Below are 19,993 nucleotides of genomic sequence, written 5' to 3'. Positions count from 1 at the left end.
AGTAGCCTGGGGTACATCTCATCCGATCCTGGTGACTTATCCAACTTGGTGCTTTGCAAAAGCTCCAGTACATCCTCTTTCTTAATATCTACATGCTCAAGCTTTTCAGTCTGCTGCAAGTCAACACTACAGTCACCAAGATCCTTTTCCATAGTGAATACTGAAGTAAAGTATTCATTAAGTACCTCTGCTATGTCCTCTGGTTCCATACACACTTTCCCACTGTCACACTTGATAGATCCTATTCTTCCACATCTTATCCTCTTGCTCTTCACATACTTGCAGAATGCCTTGGTGTTTTCCTTAATCCTGCCCACCTTCTCATGGCCCCTTCTGGCTCTCCTAATTTACTTCTTAAGCTCCTTCCTATTAGCCTTATAGTCTTCTAGCTCTCTAACATTACCTAGCTCTCTGAACCTTTTGTAAGCTTTTCTTCTTGACTAGATTTATTACAGCCTTTGTACACCACGGTTCTTTTACCCTACTATAACTTTCCCGTCTCATTGGAACATACCTATGCAGAACTCCACACAAATATGCCCTGAACATTTGCCACATTTCTTCCGTACTTTTCCCTGGGAACATATGTTTCCAATATAAGCTTACAATTTCCTGCCTGATAGCCTCATAATTTCCCTTAATCCAATTAAACGCTTTTCTAACTTGTCTGTTCCTATCTCTATCCAATGCTTTTGTAAAGGAGATAGAATTATGATCACTATCTCCAAAATGCTCTCCCACTGAGCTATCTGACACCTGACCAGGTTCATTTCCCAATACCAAATCAAGTACAGCCTCTGCTCTTGTAGGCTTACCTACATATTGTGTCAAGAAACCCTTCGGCACACACCTAACAAACTCCACCCCATCTAAACCCCTTGCTCTAGGGAGATGCCCATCAATATTTGGGAAATTAAAGTCTACCAACAGGACAACTCTGTTATTATTACACCTTTCCAGGATCTGTTTCCTGATCTGCTCCTCGATATCCCTGTTACTATTGGGCGGCCTATAAAATACACCCAGTAAAGTTATTGACCCCTTCCTGTTCCTAACTTCCACCCACAGAAACTCTGTAGACAATCCCTCCATGACGTTCACCTTTTCTGCAGCTGTGACACTCTCTGATCAACAGTGCCATGCCCCCACCTCTTTTGCCTCCCTCCCTGGCCTTTCTGAAACATCTAAAACCCAGCACTTGAAGTAACCATTCCTGACCCTGAGCCATCCAAGTCTTTGTAATGGCCACCACATTATATCTCCAACACTGATCCACACTCTAAGCTCATCCGCTTTGTTCATAACACTCCTTGCATTAAAATAAACACATCTCAAACCTTTGGTCTGAGCGCGTCCCTTCTCTTATCACCTGCCTATCCTCCCTCTTGGACTGTCTACAAGCTTTCTCTATTTCTGAGCCAACCTCCTCTTCCCCAGTCTCTTCAGTTCGGTTCCCACCCCCCAACAATTCTAGTTTAAACTCTCCTCAGTAGCCTTAGCAAACCTCCCTGCCAGGATATTGGTCCCCCTGAGATTCAAGTGCAACCTGCCCTTTTTATACAGGTCACACCTGCCCCAATAGAGGTCCCAATAATCCAGAAATCTGAATTCCTGCCTCCTTCTCCAATCCCTCAGCCACGCATTTATCCTCTATCTCATTCTATTCCTATTCTCACTGTTGCGTGGCACAGGCAGTAATCCCAAGATTACTACCTTTGTCGTCCTGCTTCTCAACTTCCTTCCTAACTCCCTGTAGTCTTTTTTCGGGACCTCTTCCCTTTTCCTACCTATGTCATTGTTACCAATATGTACTGCAACCTCTGGCTGTTCTCCCTCCCACTGCAGGATATCTTGGAGCGATCGGAAACATCCCGGACCCTGGCACCTGGGAGGCAAACTACCATCTGAGTTTCTCTCCTGCGTCCACAGAATCGCCTGTCTGATCCCCTAACTATAGAGGTGCCTGTCACTACTGCCTTCCTCTTCCTTTCCCTACCTTTCTGAGCCACAGGGCCAGACTCTGTGCCAGAGGCATGGCCACCGTTGCTTCCCCCAGGTAGGCTGTTCCCCCCCCCCCCCAACAGTGCTCAAACAGTATTATTTATTGTCAAGGGGTACTCTCTAGTACGTGACTCTTCCTTTCCCCCTCCTGACTGTGGCCCACTTGTCTGTGTCTCCTGTGGCCCTGGTGTAACCACCTGCCTATAATTCCTTTCTATCACATCCTCGCTCTCCCTGACTAGGCGAAGGTCATCAAGCTACATCTCCAGTTCCCTAACTCAGTCCCTTAGGAGCTGCAGCTCAACACACCAGGTGCAGATATGGCCGTCCAGGAGGCTGGGAGACTCCAGGACCTCCCACATCTGACACCGAGCACAGAAACTGGCCTCACAAACATACTTCCTCCTTTCCGCAAATAACACAAGTAAACCTACCTTGCCTTGTACCATTACCGCCAAAGCCCTATCACTCTACTGCCCGCTGGATATGGCGGTCTTCTTTTTAAACCTTTCCCACTCTACTGGCTGACGTCACGGGCCTGCGCAGTCTTGCCTATCTTTTACCCCGAGTAGTAAAACTGCCTTTGCTCCGGAAATTAGCCATTCACTCGCAGCCTTCTTGCTCCGAATCATAAAGATGAACAGCAATTGCTTGAGGCCTTCATACAGAGAGGGAGGGGGAAGCCGAAATGGCTTCCTGGCTCTAAGATTGCAGTTGTGGTTTGGGGGTTGTGCATCCCAGTTTCCCTCCCTGGGGAAATAGCTGACGAGAGATGGGGCATTCTCACTGGTTGCATCAGTATCTGCTATGGGACTCCAATCCACAAGATACCAAGAGGCTGTAGAGGGTTGTAAACTCCACCAGCTCCATCATTAAAGTCCAAGTTAGAGATATGCTGCCACCCGGCAGTGTGCAGGTTTAATAAATATACCAACTGTTGCTCTGTGGTGGCCGCTGCATTGTGCAGAGTACTAAGGGCTTGATGGCTGCACCTATTTCCCTTTCATTCATCAAAAGCGAATTTATAAAGACAAAGGACAGGATCCTAGGAATGAATTACTCATACGCGCAATGTGGCGGAGAGGCACAACAAATAGAGTGGCCCTCCATGGGTTTGGATCAACAATGGATGTTGCTTCCTAGATGTCTAAGTCGATAGGCAAGCCAGGGCAGTGCAAAATGGAGAGCAAGTTGTTGCCAGTACAGCAGGCTCCCCTCTCCATGCAGCTGATGAATCCAATGGAACAACAGAGACCAATACAGTTTGGTACCCGCAGCATCGTAGGAGTTGCCAGTTAGCATTGTACTCATTGTAGGTCTACCTTAGGGACTCCTGCTCCAGATTTTCTTTGGGGATTGCTCCCGAAGCCTTCCCCATGAGTGGTTATATCTGCAAGGCAGCGGAGGTTTGAGATGAGAGTTTTCCTTCTCTTTAGATGAGCTGCCAACCATGGCTGACAAGCCCCATCAGCCTGAAGAAGAAATAGAGTGGGCTGCTAAATGTAAAAAGTGGCCATTGTTGAAGTATAATGATGCAGCACTGGCTTCACTATCCTATCAGTGTTTTGGATCAGTGGCAGTCCCACGCAAGATTGAATTATAGAATTTCAAGGGTCCTCAAGATGTGTTTCAGAGGGAATGGATCTGTCACGAGTGCCTGTTAGCCTGAAGTATTAAACCGGAACTTCCCCCTCAGTCTGAACTACACTGACTCATGTCAGTGGATATAAAACGTAGAACAGTACAGCCCAGAAACAGGTACTTCGTCCCACAATGTTGTGCCAAGCCAAATAAACCAGTAATCAAATAGTCAACTGATTAATACCCTTCTGCCTACACAATATTGACATCCTTCCACTTCCCTCACATTTTTGTTCCTTTCTAAACTTCTCTCAAAAGTACCCAGGCAGCACGTTCCAGGCACCAACCACTCTGTGTATTTTTAAAAAAAGTGTGTCCCTCACATCTCCTCCTTTAAAAATACCCTGTCTCCATAAATGCATACACTCTGGTATTAGATATTTCAACCCTGAGGAAAACCTCGTCTGTTTACTCTATCCCTCGCATAACCTTAAACCTCTATCAAATCTCCCATCAGTCTCCACTGCTCCAGAGAAAGCAACCTAATTTTGTCCAACCTCTGCTTAGATTGTACATGCCCTCTAATCCAGGCAGCATTCTGGTAAACCTCTTCTGCACTGTCTCCAAAGCCTCAACGTTCTTCCTATAATGGGGGTGACCAAAACTGTATGCAAAGCTCCAGATGTGGCCTAACTAGAAAAAGTTTTATGTGAAATAAGAAAAAGGGATGTTTCTGGTTTAAATTGCTATTGGGAATCTTCTGAATTAATGAGGATTTCGTGGAGTTTCAGTATCTGTTTTTGCTTTCAGAAGAGTCCAGCCATGGTTCTTACTCAAGTCCTAAATTGCTTTGCCACTGAAAGCATATCTAGTTTGGTTGCAATTGTACCATAATGAAATCAGCATTAATTTCTCTCAGCTGAACTAGAAAACTCTTCCAATTCCCATCCCCAATCCCATTTTGCCATGTTGGTCCATGGCCTTCTCTTCTGCTTCAATGAGGCCACTCTCAAGTTAAAGGAGCAATACCTCTTATTCCGTCTGGATTGTCTCCAACCTGATTTCTCTAACGATAATTTTTTCCCCTTCTCTTCCCTCTTCTTGAATTCCCCACTCTGGCCTGTTACCTCTTCTCCTCACCTGTCTATCACCTCCTCATCGTGCCCCTCCACCTTCTCTTTCTCCCATGGTCCACTCTCCTCTACTATCAGATTCCTTCTTCCCCAGTCCTTTGACTTTTCCACCTATCACCTCTCAGCTTCATACTTCATTCCCTTCCACACCCAGCTGGCTTCACCACCTCCCCCTTCCTCCACCTTCTTATTCTGGCTTCTTCCCACATATTTTCTGGTCCTGATGAAGGCTCTCAGCTCAAAACATCGACTGTTGATTCATTTCCATAGATGCTGCCTTTGGCTGGCGTGGTGAGTTCCTACAGCATTTGTGAGCTCTGCTTGAATGCTGACATCTCACCCTTGAGTTACACCCATGTATGATGCTGACAGATTAATGTTAGGTTGTTTGTGGTAATGTTAAACACACAAGTTCTGTCACCCTCACATAGGGGTGCAAGTTATCTCGAGAGGCATTCTGTTCCTGACCTGGGTTATATTTATTAAGAAATGAAAATCGGGATTAGTTAACCCTTTACTTCCTTGCTATTCACAGGACTTTGCTGCTCTCCTTTGTGGCCTTAATACCACATTCAAATAGTGATGACAATTCTAAGTATTGCATTGCCTGTGTTGGGGTGTGGGAGGTATGACTAGGGTTACAAATTCAGAATTGGGTGAAAACTATTGCTTTGTAACTGATATAGGTTATAAAATAAATATGTACATTTGCTATTGAGACTCCAGGAAGTGTAAGTAACTCAGCACTTGCAGGATTATTAATGTCTGAGCACAGGACTTCTATCTTTGTGGGACTTCCTCAGAATCAGAGTTGGGTTGAATAACACCTTCATATGTTGTGAAATTTGTTCACTTTATGGCAGCAGTATAGTGAGATGCATGATAAATATAGAGGGGAAAAACTGAATTACAGTATGTGTGTGTATTAAATAGTTAAGTTAAAATAGGTATTACAAAAAAACTAGTGAGGTGATGTTCATGAGCTGAATGTCCATTGAGAAATCAGATGGCAGAGGGGAAGAAGCTGTTCCTGAATCACTGAGTGTGTGTCTTCTGGCTCTGTACCTCCTACCTTGGTAACATTGAGAAAAAGGGCATGCCCTGGGTGGTGAGGGGTCCTTAACGATGGATACCACCTTCCTTTGATCGCGTGCCGCTGCCCTCTGCCATACCAGACAGTGATACAGCTGGTCAGAATGCTCTCCATTGCTCTCCACATTACATTTGTAGAAGTTTTCAAGTGTTTTAGTTGACAAATCAAATCTCCTCAATCTCTGAATGAAATATAGCCACTGTCTTGCCTTCTTTATAACTGTGTCAATATGTTGCATCCAGGTGAGGTCCTCAGAGATATTGAAAACCAGGAAGTTGAAGTTGCTCACCCTCTCTACTTCTGATCCCTTTATGAGGATTCATTTGTGTTCCTTTGTCTTGCCCTGTCCGAAATTCATAATCAGCATTTTGGATTTGCTGACGTTGAGTGCACAGTTGTCGCTCCAACACCACTCAACTAATGGGTGTATCTCGTCCCTGTATGCCCTTCCTCACCATCTGAAATTTTGCCATCAGCAAGTTTGTAGATGGTATTTGAGCAATGCCTAGCCACACAATCTTGGGGGTAGAGAGAGTAGAGCAGTGGACTACACACACATCCCTGTGGTGCAACAATGTTGATTGCCAACAAGGTTGTGATGTTATTACCAATCCACACAGATTGTGGTTTTCCAGTTAGGAAGTCGATATCCAGTTGCAGAGGGTGATACAGAAGCCTAGGTTCTGTAGCTTTTCAGTCAAGACTGTAAGAATGATGGTGTTAAGCATTGAGCTCTAGTTAATAAACAGCTTCCTGACATAGATATTTGCATTGCCTAAGTGATCCAAAGCCACGTGGAGGGCCATTGAGATCATGACTGATGCTGACCAATTGTGGCAATAGGCAAATTGCAATGAGTCCAGGTCCTTCCTGAGATAGGTGTTGATTATAGCCATGACCAATCTCTCAAAGGATTTCTTCACTGTAGATGTGAGTGCTACTGAACAATAGTTGTTGAGGCAGCTTGTGCTGTTCTTCTTGGGCACTGGTATAATTTTTCTGGATTTAACAAATTTAGCATGTTTTTAGTCCAGAGAAAGTTCACAGGAATGTTTCCAGGGATGAAAGGGGTTAAATATGAGGAGTGTTTGATGGTTCTGTGGTGTATTCACTGCAGTTTAGAAAAATGATGGAGGATCTGTTGAAACCTATTGAATATTGAAAGGCTTAGATAGAGTGGATGTGGAGAGGATGTTTCCGAAAGTGGGTGAGTTTCAGACCAGATTGTACAGCCTGAGAATAAAAGCACATCCATTTAGAATAGAGATGAGGGGGATCTTTGTTAGCCAGTGTTTGCTGTATGGAAGACGAGCTGGATTTTGTTCTTGCCGCAGGCTTGGTCTTGGTGCAGGCTTGTTCTTGCTGACAACATCCAGTCACTAGCAAACTATCGGACATGACACTCAGGAACTTGGTCTATATAATTTTTTTTGTGTGACTGCTTACTGCTATCTTATATGTATTATATGTACCTTGTGCTGTGTGTGATTGTTGGTACTGTGTTTTGCACCTTGACCCAGAGGAATGCTGTTTCATTCGGCTGTATTCATGAGTATGGACAATTAAACTTCAACTTGAACTACAGCTAAATGAAACATTGTCCCTCTGGAGCCAAGGTGCAAAACACAGTAAGCAAATTCACTGCACATATAGTTACAGACCAGCACATACAATCACAAAATAATATAACACAAGTCCCTGAGTGGTATGGTCTGGATTAGCAGTTGACAGTATCATGTTACTGGCACTATTATAATAAAACAAGCTGTCATACAAATGTGTGAAGGAGCATCAGTAAAAGTGAAAAGTGACCAGTGCAGGATAAGAGTGTGTCTGTGAGTTGGGAAGTGGGATAGCGAGAGGCAGCAGGACATTAAGACCGGGTATACATGCGTGCAGTGTGCTCAGAAGCCTAACAACCTGGGGGCAAGAAGTTGTTACCCAGCCTGACAGTTCTGGTTCTTAGTCTGTAGTACTGATGGCAGGAGTTGAAAGAGATTATGAGAAGGATGCAAAGAGTCTTTGACAATGCTGAAGGCACTGCGTATGCAGCATTTCTGATGTATGCCCTGAGACCCTGTGAGTGAGAGAGACCATGATGATGTCCTCATCAGACCTCACTATCTGTTGTGATCTGATGCTTTTCATTTCCTATACCAGACCATGATGTAACTGGTCAGGACAATCTTAATGGTACTCCGGTAGAATGTGGTTCTGGGTATATTGTCTTTAGGCCTGAGTTTCAATGGAATTAAATGTGAGGGAGGTGCATTAGGATTTTATTGTCACTCGATGTCCAGCCTAAAACACCAATAAAGGCTCCTTGGGGAAAGTGCAGAGGGTAAATGGTGTCCATAAACTTTGAACCCTGGTACATCCTGGCAAGGTGGAAAATATTGACAGTGGTACAATAGCTTGTTGTAGTTAGAATCCCTTTCTAAAGGTGTACACCTGTCTTGCAGGTAACCACTACACGTGCAGTGGGAACAGTAATCCCACCACCGTTGGTTCGTGGGGGTCAACAGGGGACCTCAAAGCTTGGATCTCAGCAGAACCCACAGATCGTGATGCCACCATTAGTGAGAGGAGCTCAGGTAAGTGTCTGACTGGGAGGGATGCACAACATCCAAGTCTAACACCATTCAACGGAGAAATGTGTCCAGCAAAATCAGTTTACTATTACTGATATAAGTTGTGAAATTTGTTATCTTGCAGCAACAGTGGAGTGAAATTACTATAAATTACAATAAGAATGAATAGACACACTTTCACTATCACTCATTGGCTCTTTATTAGGTAGTCCTGTGTAACCCTTACCCAACAGGCTGGTATATGTCTAGGGGAAAAAAGGGATCCAGCCACTCTCCAACCCACCTCCCGTACACGCAGGTGCTGTGAGAATCGAGTTTACGCCTCGAGCCTGCCAACAGTATCAAATCCACAACAAATACCATTATGAAATACACTTTAAAGAGTTTACTAAAATTAAAAAGAGTAGTAAGCAATACAATATATATACACAAGGAAAAAAAACGAAAGGCGCCACTTATCAAAGTTCAGTCTGTTTAGTGCACTCGTTGGAGCTCAATCAACGAACCAATCGACCCATCCGGTCGTCGCACCTGGGACCACCCCGGTGGTCTTACGAGCAGTCCAGCACACGTCCACCTTCCTCGATGTCTTCCTCCGCCTCTCCCAAAAAAAAACCCGCGAAAACCCCTCCCCCAAGTTCCCAGCATCACAAGACACAGTGACATTCCCCATTGATTAACAAATGAATACAATTACCATATCAGCCATTCTAAAGTGAAACAACGGCTAGAGAAACACTTATCCGACAAAGAAACATTCCTACTTGTAACAAACCAAAGAGGCCATTTTGAGTAACATACCCAGGACATTGTACATTCTCTCCCCACCAGCAAATGTCATGCCCTCATGGCATTACTAGAGGTCCCCAAAGCTTCTTGCAACACACAAAACCCAACCCAGGTGCAGAAGGCAGTGACATAACTACCCAGAGCAGTAGAAATCACACTCGGTTCTCCCGGTACCACATATGTCAACCGCTCCGGGGGGCGCCTAATCCTCTGAGATCTCCATACCCCTTCTGCCCCACTGGGCTCCCTCGTCACCTGCGAACCCACTGTCTTGGACACCCCAGGTCTACCTGACAGACCCGCACCCCCTTCCTCACAGGGGTCCTCCCTCACCCGAGATCTCTCCGGCTCACGCTCAGGTTCCACCCTCTCTCCCACCAATGTAGGCTGCCTCTCCATCTGACCCTCAAGACCTTCCCTCCTCTCACCCAATTCAGTATGGGAAGGGCCAGGAGCCTCCTCTCCTGGTACTGGAGCACCAGCGAATGGGAACAGGACCCACTCATCTGAGTCGTCCTCCTCTGAATCGGTAGCCATTCCCGGGTGAGGGACCCGTCCCCGCTCTTCAGCAGCGGGCTCTTCCCGTTCTCCGCTCCCTCGCAGAGTCCTTGTACTGGGCGTAACCTCCCACTCGGGCTCCTTATCCACCTGCACCGCTTGACCCAGTGGTTGCAGGTGATTCCTATGGAGTACCTTGATAGGCCCTTTTCCATCCTCGGGTTTCACCCGGTAAACTGGCAGGTTCAGCATCTGGCTCTCTATTGCATAGGGGCTGGCCGCCCATCGATCTGCCAACTTGTGCTTACCAGGGAGTCCCAAATTCCGTAAAAGGACCCGGTCGCCCGGTAATAATTGTACAAACTTCACCTTTCGATCATACCGCATCTTATTCCGCTGATTTTGTTTGGTAGCTGCCGCCTCGGCCAACTCGTACGCCCGCTGTAACTCCCTCTTCATGTCGGACATGTACTTTAGATGGGACTTCCCGGGAAATTCACCCACTCCACCTCCAAAACACACGTCAATGGGCAACCTCGCTTCCCGCCCAAACATCAGATAATGGGGCGAATACCCTGTAGCATCATTGCGAGTACAATTGTAACAGTGAACCAATTGTCCAATATGACGACTCCACCTGCTTTTCTGCCCAATCTCCAGCGTCCCGAGCATATCCAACAGGGTCCTGTTGAATCTCTCTGGCTGAGGATCTCCCTGTGGGTGGTAAGGGGTAGTCCTGGATTTCTCAACCCCAAGCATAGTCAGTAATTCCTGGATAAGGCGGCTCTCAAAGTCCCGCCCCTGATCACTATGGATTCGCCTGGGAAGGCCGTAATGCACAAAGTACTTCTCCCATAACACCTTCGCCACTGTCGTCGCCTTCTGATCCTTGGTGGGAAATGCCTGAGCATAGCGAGTGTAATGATCGGTGATGACTAATACATTCGCGGTGTTGCTGGTGTCAGGCTCAATCGACAGGAAATCCATACATACCAGGTCCAGAGGTCCCGCACTCTGCAAGTGCGACAGTGGAGCCGACAACGCTGGCAGGGTCTTCCTCTGGATGCAACGACGGCATCCCCTACAGTATTCTTCGACGTCCCCCCTCATCCGGGGCCAGTAGAGCCGGTCTTTGAGTAATCCATATGTCTTTTCCACCCCCAAATGTCCAGAATCATCATGTAAGGCCTGGAGTACAGTCTGGCGATACTCCTCCGGCAGGACCAGTTGCCAACAGTGGGGTTGGTCCAGAGGCGTCGTTACCCGGTACAAGATTTTGTTCTTTAACTTCAACCGAGACCACTCCTTCAACAACAGAGGCACGTATGGGTGTTTCGCCTTCTCAGCCAATGCCCCATCCCCCTTCTCGACCGCTCTCCACACTGTGCCAATGCCCGGGTCATTTTGCTGAGCAGTTGCCACTTCCCCCGGACTCAGTTCCGGCATCTGTTTAGTCCCCAGAGCGGTCAGGTCACAGTAAACTAGGGGTATGGCGTCGTCAAAAACCCCCAAATGGTCCACGGCTCGTTCCAGCCTCCCTCTTCCCTCGGCCTTCACGGTGATAACAAACTGACACATCGCCTTCACTCCAGGGGCAGGGACACTCTCCCACTCCTCGTCCCTCTCCTCCTCCCCCGGCTCCCGACGAGACAATGCATCCGCATCGATATTCTTGCTTCCGGGGCGGTACCTCAGGCTGAAATCATATACCGACAATGCCGCCAGCCACCGATGTCCTGTGGCATCCAGCTTTGCCGAAGTCAAAATATAAGTGAGAGGATTGTTATCCGTTCTCACCTCAAACTTGGCTCCGTAAAGGTAATCGCCCAGCTTGTCCACCACCGCCCACTTCAGCGCCAGGAACTCCAACTTGTGAGTGGGATAGTTTCTCTCCGATGGCGACAAGCTTCGGCTGACAAAGGCTACCGGCCTCAATGCTTTGCCATGCTCCTGGTACAGAACAGCCCCGAGACCCTCTCGGCTGGCATCCGTGTGCAGCACATATGGCTTCTGGGGATCGGCAAAAGCCAACACCGGGGCCTGGGTCAGTGCCCTTTTCAAAGATCGGAACGCCTCTTCACATTGATCATCCCATCTCGAGCCAAAAGGTTCCGCCGGGTTCCAGTATCCTCCAGCATCCTGCCTCTGGTTCCCCGTCCTCTTCTTCCCCACCGGGGGATAGCCACACAACAGCTGAGTCAACGGGTGACACACTTTGGCGTATCCTTTCACAAATCGCCGGTAATATCCACAGAACCCCAAAAATGAGCGCAGAGCACCCACTTTCTGGGGTCTCAGCCAGGTGGTCACGGCCTCTATCTTGGTTGGATCAGTAGCCACTCCCTCTCGCGAAATGATATGGCCAATGTAGTTAACCGACGACTTGCAGAACTGGCATTTGTCCAGGGAAAGCTTCAACCCTTCTTCATTAAGCCGGCCCAACACCTTCAACAGTCTCTCCTCATGTTCCTCCAAAGTCGATCCAAACACTATCAAATCGTCCAGGTACACCAGCACCTCCAACAGATTCATATCCCCCACAGTTCTCTCCATGAGCCTCTGGAAGGTGGCTGGGGCTCCGGATATGCCTTGGGGCATTTGTTCGAACTGAAAGAACCCCAGCGGGCAGATAAAAGCGGTCTTCTCTTTATCGGCCGCACTCATCGGGATCTGGTAATACCCACTTCTTAAATCCAGCACACTGAACCACTTTGCACCGCTCAGGCAGTCCAACGCATCCTCGACTCTTGGGACAGTATATTGATCAGGGACAGTTCGCCGATTCAACGTCCTGTAGTCAACACACATGCGCACTCGCCCATTCTTCTTCCGTGCCACCACTATTGGGGACGCATAAGGACTTCGAGACTCAGCTATGATTCCGGCCTCCTTCAACTTGCACAAGTGCTGTCGCACGTCCTCAACATCTGCCGGAGCCAGCCGCCGGGATCTCTCTCGGAATGGGGTGTCCTCCGTCACCCGGATGGTGTGGCGAGTGCTTTTGGAGCAGCCAACATCAAACTCGCTCCGAGAAAAAACAGCTTCCATCTTCAGCATCTTCTCCACTAGCCTGCGTTTCCACTCCGGCGACACTGGGGAATCCCTGAAGTTAAAGGCTTCAGCGGTCAGCTCCCTTCGATGCTCCGATCCCTCCCCGTTAGGGGTCCGCACTGGTGCGCTGGACATTACCGTCACCGGGAACAGATGTGCCAGCGGCATTCCCCTCTTAAAGGTGATTTCTCTTGCCGTGGTGTTCCTGACACTTATAGCTATACGCCTCGCATGTACCACCCCTGGTCTCTGCACTTCGGGCCTCACCAGCGCCCCCGCTGGAAATCGTGTCTCCCCTTCAAGATCGTCTGGGGCGTCTACTAACAGGGCTTCTCCCGTCGGCACTCCTGGGAATCACTAGGGCTACCTCCCCGGGTCGGATCACCTTGGGCCTCGCCTGCGTACACCACACCGTCCCTCGTTTACACTCCGGGTCCAGCCCTTGGGAAGCAACCCCTTCTGCGAACACTGCTCGAAACACTGGATGCACCGAGAGGGTCTCCAGAAAGTCTTCCCCCCCTTTCTCCTTACAAGCTCCCAGGAGCCGTCGCACAACTGGGGAGTTAGTCCCCACCAGGAGGGCAGCACCACCGGTTTCCACCGGGTCAGGACACACCAACACCAACGTCTCAATAGCTTCCGACACTCCCACATCGCCCTCCGAGAACTCCAATCTCACCGATAGGTACCCATCGTACGGGTAGTCACCCTCGCTCACACCCCAAATCTGCAGGGCGTCAAATGGTGTTACGGGCAAATGCTTTAGATGTTGATTGTAGAAAGACCGGTACAATAAGGTCACCTGCGATCCCGTATCAAGAACGGCTTTTGCGTAAATTCCCTCTATCCGTAGACCCACACTGGCACGGGGTCCTACCAGCCCATCCGGAATAGAGGCGTGGGCACCCGGTGGTCTTCCGGCTGATCTCTGGGAACATGTTCTTCCAGAGGCTCCAGTCCGTTCCCTCACTGAGCCTCTCCTAAGTTTCCCGACACCTCTCCCTTTTTAGTCATAGGGGGGCTTGTCCTCCGCGGGACTCCTTGTCTCTCACAATCCCACCTAAAGTGACCCTCCTCTCCACAGCTATAGCACACCCTCGGCCTTCCACAGTCCCGCCTGAAATGCCCCTCTCTCCCACAGTTAAAGCACACACTGCTGGCCGCCCCTCCTCTCCCAGGACGGCTCCTGCTCCCAATCCACTGCACTGATCACCCCTGAGAGTAGGTACCTCCCCTGTCCCTCCCCTCCAAAGGGGGTTCCCTACTCCCCGGGGGATTGTCATTCCTCCACTCAGCCACCACTTCCTGTATCGCTGAGGATTGCTCCCGTAGGCCCGTGCCCCTTTTCCGCCCCAACGCTCTCTCTTCCTCTCGCACCTCTCTAATCAGTTGCCCAAAGGATGGAGGGGGACCTTTCCTATAAGCTTGCCGGATAGTCCACGCCACCTTGTCCTCCTCCAGAGAGCCACTGAATAGCTGACTCATCCTCACGCTAGCCACGTCAGTCGCCTTCACTACCCCCCGGCGCCGCAGCCCCGAGAGCATCCCCTCCATCCTAAATATGTACTCGGAGAGCTTTTCCCCTCTCCACTGTTCCAGGCGTTGAAACTCTGCTAAAAGCAGCCATGGTTCCCCTGACAACCCAAACGCTCCCTCCAAAACTTCTAGGCAGTCCTCCACTGAGGCCCCAGGCTTTTCAGCTTTCAACTCCCGGACGGTTTTGGCTGCTAAACCCCTCAAACTTCCCACCAATCGCTGCCTCTTCTCCTCCTCTGAGCCTGGCCACTCCTCTAACATCAAAGACGTATGCTCGATCCAGGTCTCATAGTCCACCTCCCCATCCGGAGTAGGCTTGGCTCCGGAGAACACCTCCAGCTTCAGCCGTGGCCTCTCGGCCACCCCCACCAGGGAATTAAGTGCGGCTGCCAGCTCCGAGACTTCCACCCTACCTGGGGAGCGGGGCTTAGTCACGACTCCCTCCTCCCACCTCCCTTTACTAGTGCCGGGCACCTCTCTGGGGTCCACCTCTAGCTCTAACTCCTCAGCCTCATCCTTGTAGAAGTGGAGCCCCCACGGCCCCTCCTCCCCCGGTACACTGACCGTCGCCGGCAGTTCCACCGTCCTGACGTCAGCACTCGTACGAACCAACACCCAGCTAGACTCTACCTCTTTACCACACCGTCTAGCTACCAATTCTACCTGCCCAATACTCTTCACCGAACTCAAGCCCCGCACTATTGCGTCTCCCAAAACTCAAACATCCACTCCGCTCACTATGCATGCGTACTGTACCGGTACATCTTCAAACTGGCACCAACAAACAAACTTATCTCTGTCCATCTTCCTCTGCTGCCTGCGCGATTCCACAGCCCCTGACAATCCAATCCCGGACGAGCACCCCACAAATGTAACCCTTACCCAACAGGCTGGTATATGTCTAGGGGAAAAAAGGGATCCAGCCACTCTCCAACCCACCTCCCGTACACGCAGGTGCTGTGAGAATCGAGTTTACGCCTCGAGCCCGCCAACAGTATCAAATCCACAACAAATACCGTTATGAAATACACTTTAAAGAGTTTACTAAAATTAAAAAGAGTAGTAAGCAATACAATGTATATACACAAGGAAAAAAACAAAAGGCGCCACTTATCAAAGTTCAGTCTGTTTAGTGCACTCGTTGGAGCTCAATCAACGAACCAATCGACCCATCCGGCCGTCGCACCTGGGACCACCCCGGTGGTCTTACGAGCAGTCCAGCACACGTCCACCTTCCTCGACGTCTTCCTCCGCCTCTCCCAAAAAAAAACCCGCAAAAACCCCTCCCCCAAGTTCCCAGCGTCACAAGACACAATGACATTCCCCATTGATTAACAAATGAATACAATTACCATATCAGCCATTCTAAAGTGAAACAACGGCTAGAGAAACACTTATCCGACAAAGGAACATTCCTACTTGTAACAAATCAAAGAGGCCATTTTGAGTAACATACCCAGGACATTGTACACCTGTATACCTTGTTAATGTAAATATCTAGTCAGCTAATCATTTGGCAGCAACTCAATACGTAAAAGCACACAGCCGTGGTCAAGAGGTTCAACTGTTGATCAGACCAAACATCAGAATGGAGAAGAAATATGATCTAAGTGACTTTGACCATGAATGATTGTTGGTGCCTGATAGGGTGGTTTGAGTATCTCAGAAACTTCTGATCTCCTGGGATTTTCACACACAGCATTCTCTTAGAGTTTATGGTGAATGGTGTGAGAAACAAAAACAAACATCCAATTAGTTGGTGTTCTGTGGGTGAAAACACCTTGTGTGATCTGAGAAGATCAACCAGAATGTTTCAAGCTGACAGGAAGGTGACAGTAATTCAAATAACCACACATTACAACAGTGGTGTGCAGAAGAGCATCTCTGAATGCACATCAGGTTTCCCCCCCCCCCCCCCCCCCTTGCACCTAATACAGTGGCTACTGAATGTATATGAATTAAATAGTACAAAAAGAGAGCAAAATAGTGAGGCAGTGTTCATGGACCATTCAGAAATCTGATGGTGGTGGGGAAGAAGCTGTTCCTAAAACATTGAGTGTGTATCTTCAGCAGCCGGTTTGGCAGATGACAAACTTGAATTTCTATAGTTGTTTGTGGTATATTTCTAAAATGGTTGTCTCTTTTTCAATGGATTATTTCACCACATGTTCAGGAATTAGACCAACCATTTTGTAAACAGCAGGTTACTGAGATGCAAGTAAATTAAGCAACAGTTTTGATAGTTGATTTGCTTAAGAGGGACCATGCAGGAGAGACGACCACTAGTGTTCTGTTACTCCGGTCTCAGGGCTTCATGCCTGCAATGATTTCTGTTAATTAGGTCAATCAATGTAGGATGAAAGTGACCTTATTGAGATATCAAGATTACATCGACTTGTGTAAATCCAGTATCTGCATTAATAGAACTTGATGTAAATGGTATCACTTTCCCCATTCAATGTTCACTGGAACTGGCTTCTGCTCAAAAGTGGTCATCTCCTCAATCAGTATTTTTTTTAATGCAGTGTCTGGACATCAGATTGCTTTAAAATGTCTCTAAATCAATTAATGTGACCCAGGTTGAGTAGCATTGTAAATTATGGCCTCAGAATCAGTTTTAATATAACTGACATGTCATGAAATGTGTTGATTTTTGACAACAGAATATTGCAACACATAATAAAAAAGGTATATATATAAACCCCATTTCCAGAAAAGTTGGGATATTTTCCAAAATGCAATAAAAACAAAAATCTGTGATATGTTAATTCACGTGAACCTTTATTTAACTGACAAAAGTACAAAGAAAAGATTTTCAATAGTTTTGCTGACCAACTTAATTGTATTTTGTAAATATACACAAATTTAGAATTTGATGGCTGCAACACACTCAACAAAAGTTGGGACAGAGTTAAAATAAGATTGAAAAGTGCACAGAATATTCAAGTAACACTGGTTTTGAAGACTCCACATTAAAGCAGGGTAATTGGTAGCAGGTGAGGTATCATGACTGGGTATAAAAGTAGCGTCCATCAAAGGCTCAGTCTTTGCAAGCAAGGATGGGTCATGGCTCACCCCTTTGTGCCAAAATTCGTGAGAGAATTGTTAGTCAGTTCAAAAGGAACATTTCCCAACGCAAGACTGCAGAGAATTTAGGTCTTTAAACATCTACAGTACATAATATTGTGAAAAGATTCAGAGAATTCAGAGACATCTCAGTGCGTAAAGGGCAATGTCGCAAACCACTGTTGAATGCGTGTGATCTTCGAGCCCGCAGGCGGCACTACCTAAGAAACCGTCATGCTACTGTGACAATTATAGCCACCTGGGTTTGGGAATACTTCAGAAAACCATTGTCACTTAACACAGTCCATTGCTGCATCCAGAAATGCAACTTGAAACTGTATTATGCAAGGAGGAAGCCATACATCAACTCTATGCAGAAACGCCAGCGAGTTCTCTGGGCCCGAGCTCATCTCAGATGGACCGAAAGACTGTGGAACCGTGTGACTGTGGTCAGATGAGTCCACATTTCAGCTAGTTTTTGGAAAAAACAGGCGTCGAGTTCTCCATGCCAAAGATGAAAACGACCACCCTGATTGTTATCAGCGAAAGGTGCAAAAGCCAGCATCTGTGATGGTATGGGGGTGCATCAGTGCCCAAGGCATGGGTGAATTGCATGTATGTGAAGGTACCATTGACTCTGAGGCGTATATTAGGATTTTAGAGAGACATATGTTGCCATCAAGGCAACGCCTCATCCCGGGACATCCATGCTTACTTCAGCAGGACAATGTCAGACCACATTCTGCACGGGCTACAACATCGTGGCTTTGTAAACACAGTGCATGTGCTTGACTGGCCTGCTGCCAGTCCAGATCTATCTCCATTGAAAATGTATGGTGCATCATGAAGAGGAGAATCAGACAAAGGAGATCACGGACTGTTGAGCAGCTGAAGTCTTATATCAAGCAAGAATGGACAAAATTTCCAATTGCAAATCTACTACAATTAGTGTCCTCAGTTCCAAAATGATTCAGAAGTGTTATTAAATAGAAAGGTGATGTAACACAATGGTAAACACGTATTGGGGAAGAAGCTGTTCCTGGTATGTTGAGTATGTGTCTACGGGCTCATGTATCTCCTTGATAGTTGCAAAGAGAAGAGGGCATCTTCTGGATAATGGGGGTCCTTAACGATGGATGCCACCTTTTTGAGCCATTGCCTTTTGAAGATTTTCTTAATGCTGGGGAGGCTAGTGTCTATGATGGAACTGGCTGAGTTTACAACTTGCTGCAGCTTTTTCTAATCCTGTGCAGTTGCCCCTCCATACCTACATCTTAAGCTGTATGTTTGCGGTGTGTGAAATGATCTCAAGAACCTAGAGAGCTGCTGGTGTTGTGATAGCTTCAGTGTTACTATGAAATTCTGAGTGATGTACATAAGGAACTTGCTCATGTTACTTATGGTTGGGTGTGCATGTGTGACTGCAGTGGGTGGGAGAATAATTGACCTCACATCCCCCCGTTGCTCAGCCCCCCCCCATCTCTGACCCCCTCCATTCCCCAGCTCATCCCACTCCCCATCTCTCACCAACCCCCCTCTCCCCACCCCATCTCTCACCACCACCCTCCACCCAACCCCTCTCCCACCCCCCCCACCCCCACTGGCTGCACTGTTGTGCAATGTATATTGCAGGAATACTGAATAATCATTCCCTTTTATCTCTGCCTTGCTATCATTTCACTCCCCCCACCCATTCACGCACTCCATCTGTCATTGTCTTATTCTTTTAGCCGATGTCTGTTTCTCAGCAAATCCACACCATCAGACCACACGGCAGCACTGCCCCACCTCCGCTGTTACTGGCTCCCAGGGCATCGGTGCCTAACACTGTACACATCCAGGGCCAGAGGGTTCTACAGCAGGGACTGATCCGTGTGGCCAATGTCCCCAACACCAGCCTGCTCGTCAACATTCCACAGGTAAGCTACTGCTCAAGGGGAACCAGGTCTTCCAGTGGTCAGAGCAGGGTGGATGGGGTTCTTGGACTGGGGTGGGATGATGCACCATTATAAAAAACACAAGAATGAATCCAGAAATGTAAAGAAACATAGAAAACATGCAGCACAGTAGAGCCCCTTTTGCCCACAAAGCTGTGCCAAATATGTACTTACTTTAGAAATTACCCGGGGTTACCCATAGCCCTCTATTTTTCTAATTCCCATGTATCTATCAAGGAGTCTCTTAAAAGACTCTATCATATCCACCTCCAATCACTGGAATTCAGAAGGATGAGGGAAGGGGAAATCTCATTGAAACCTATCAAATGTTGAAATACCTTGATAGGGTGAAAATGGAGAGTGTGTTTCGGGACATCCTCTCAAAATAGAGGGTCGCCCATTTACAGTGGAGATGAGGAATTTCTTTAGCCAGAAAGTGGTGAATCTTTGGAATTCATTGCCACAGGCGGCTGTGGAGGCCAAGTCATTGGGTATATTTAAGGCAGAGATTGGTAGATTCTTGATTAGTTGGGTATGAAGGGTTATGGAAGAAGGCAGGAGATCGGAACTGAGAAAAGAAGGAGTGGAAGGGTTGTTGGCTGAGAGGAAGAGTGAAGTGAAGTAGGAGCTGGAATGTATGTGCTGATTATTTATTCCACTGCGGAAGCTTGAATGTTCTGTGCTTAGGGACATCATTGATGTGTTGTAGAATATACC

At 47.6% G+C, this 19,993-nt stretch overlaps 1 protein-coding gene across 12 annotated transcripts in view; it reads left to right on the top strand.

The window, feature by feature from the left end:
- Window positions 1-19,993, top strand: part of gatad2ab (GATA zinc finger domain containing 2Ab) — a 219,232-nt gene that overhangs the window by 168,097 nt on the left and 31,142 nt on the right. For all 12 annotated transcript variants that reach the window (XM_059990978.1, XM_059990979.1, XM_059990973.1 and 9 more), the window contains 2 exons: window positions 8,271-8,402; window positions 19,070-19,258. In XM_059990978.1, coding sequence (XP_059846961.1) covers window positions 8,271-8,402; window positions 19,070-19,258 — 321 coding nt within the window. The remainder of the gene's footprint in view (window positions 1-8,270; window positions 8,403-19,069; window positions 19,259-19,993) is intronic.

Source organism: Hypanus sabinus, chromosome 16 (assembly GCF_030144855.1).
Source record: "Hypanus sabinus isolate sHypSab1 chromosome 16, sHypSab1.hap1, whole genome shotgun sequence".
NCBI lineage: Eukaryota > Metazoa > Chordata > Chondrichthyes > Myliobatiformes > Dasyatidae > Hypanus > Hypanus sabinus.
Note: the sequence above shows the minus strand (reverse complement) of the source record. Positions and strands in the feature narration are given on the sequence as shown.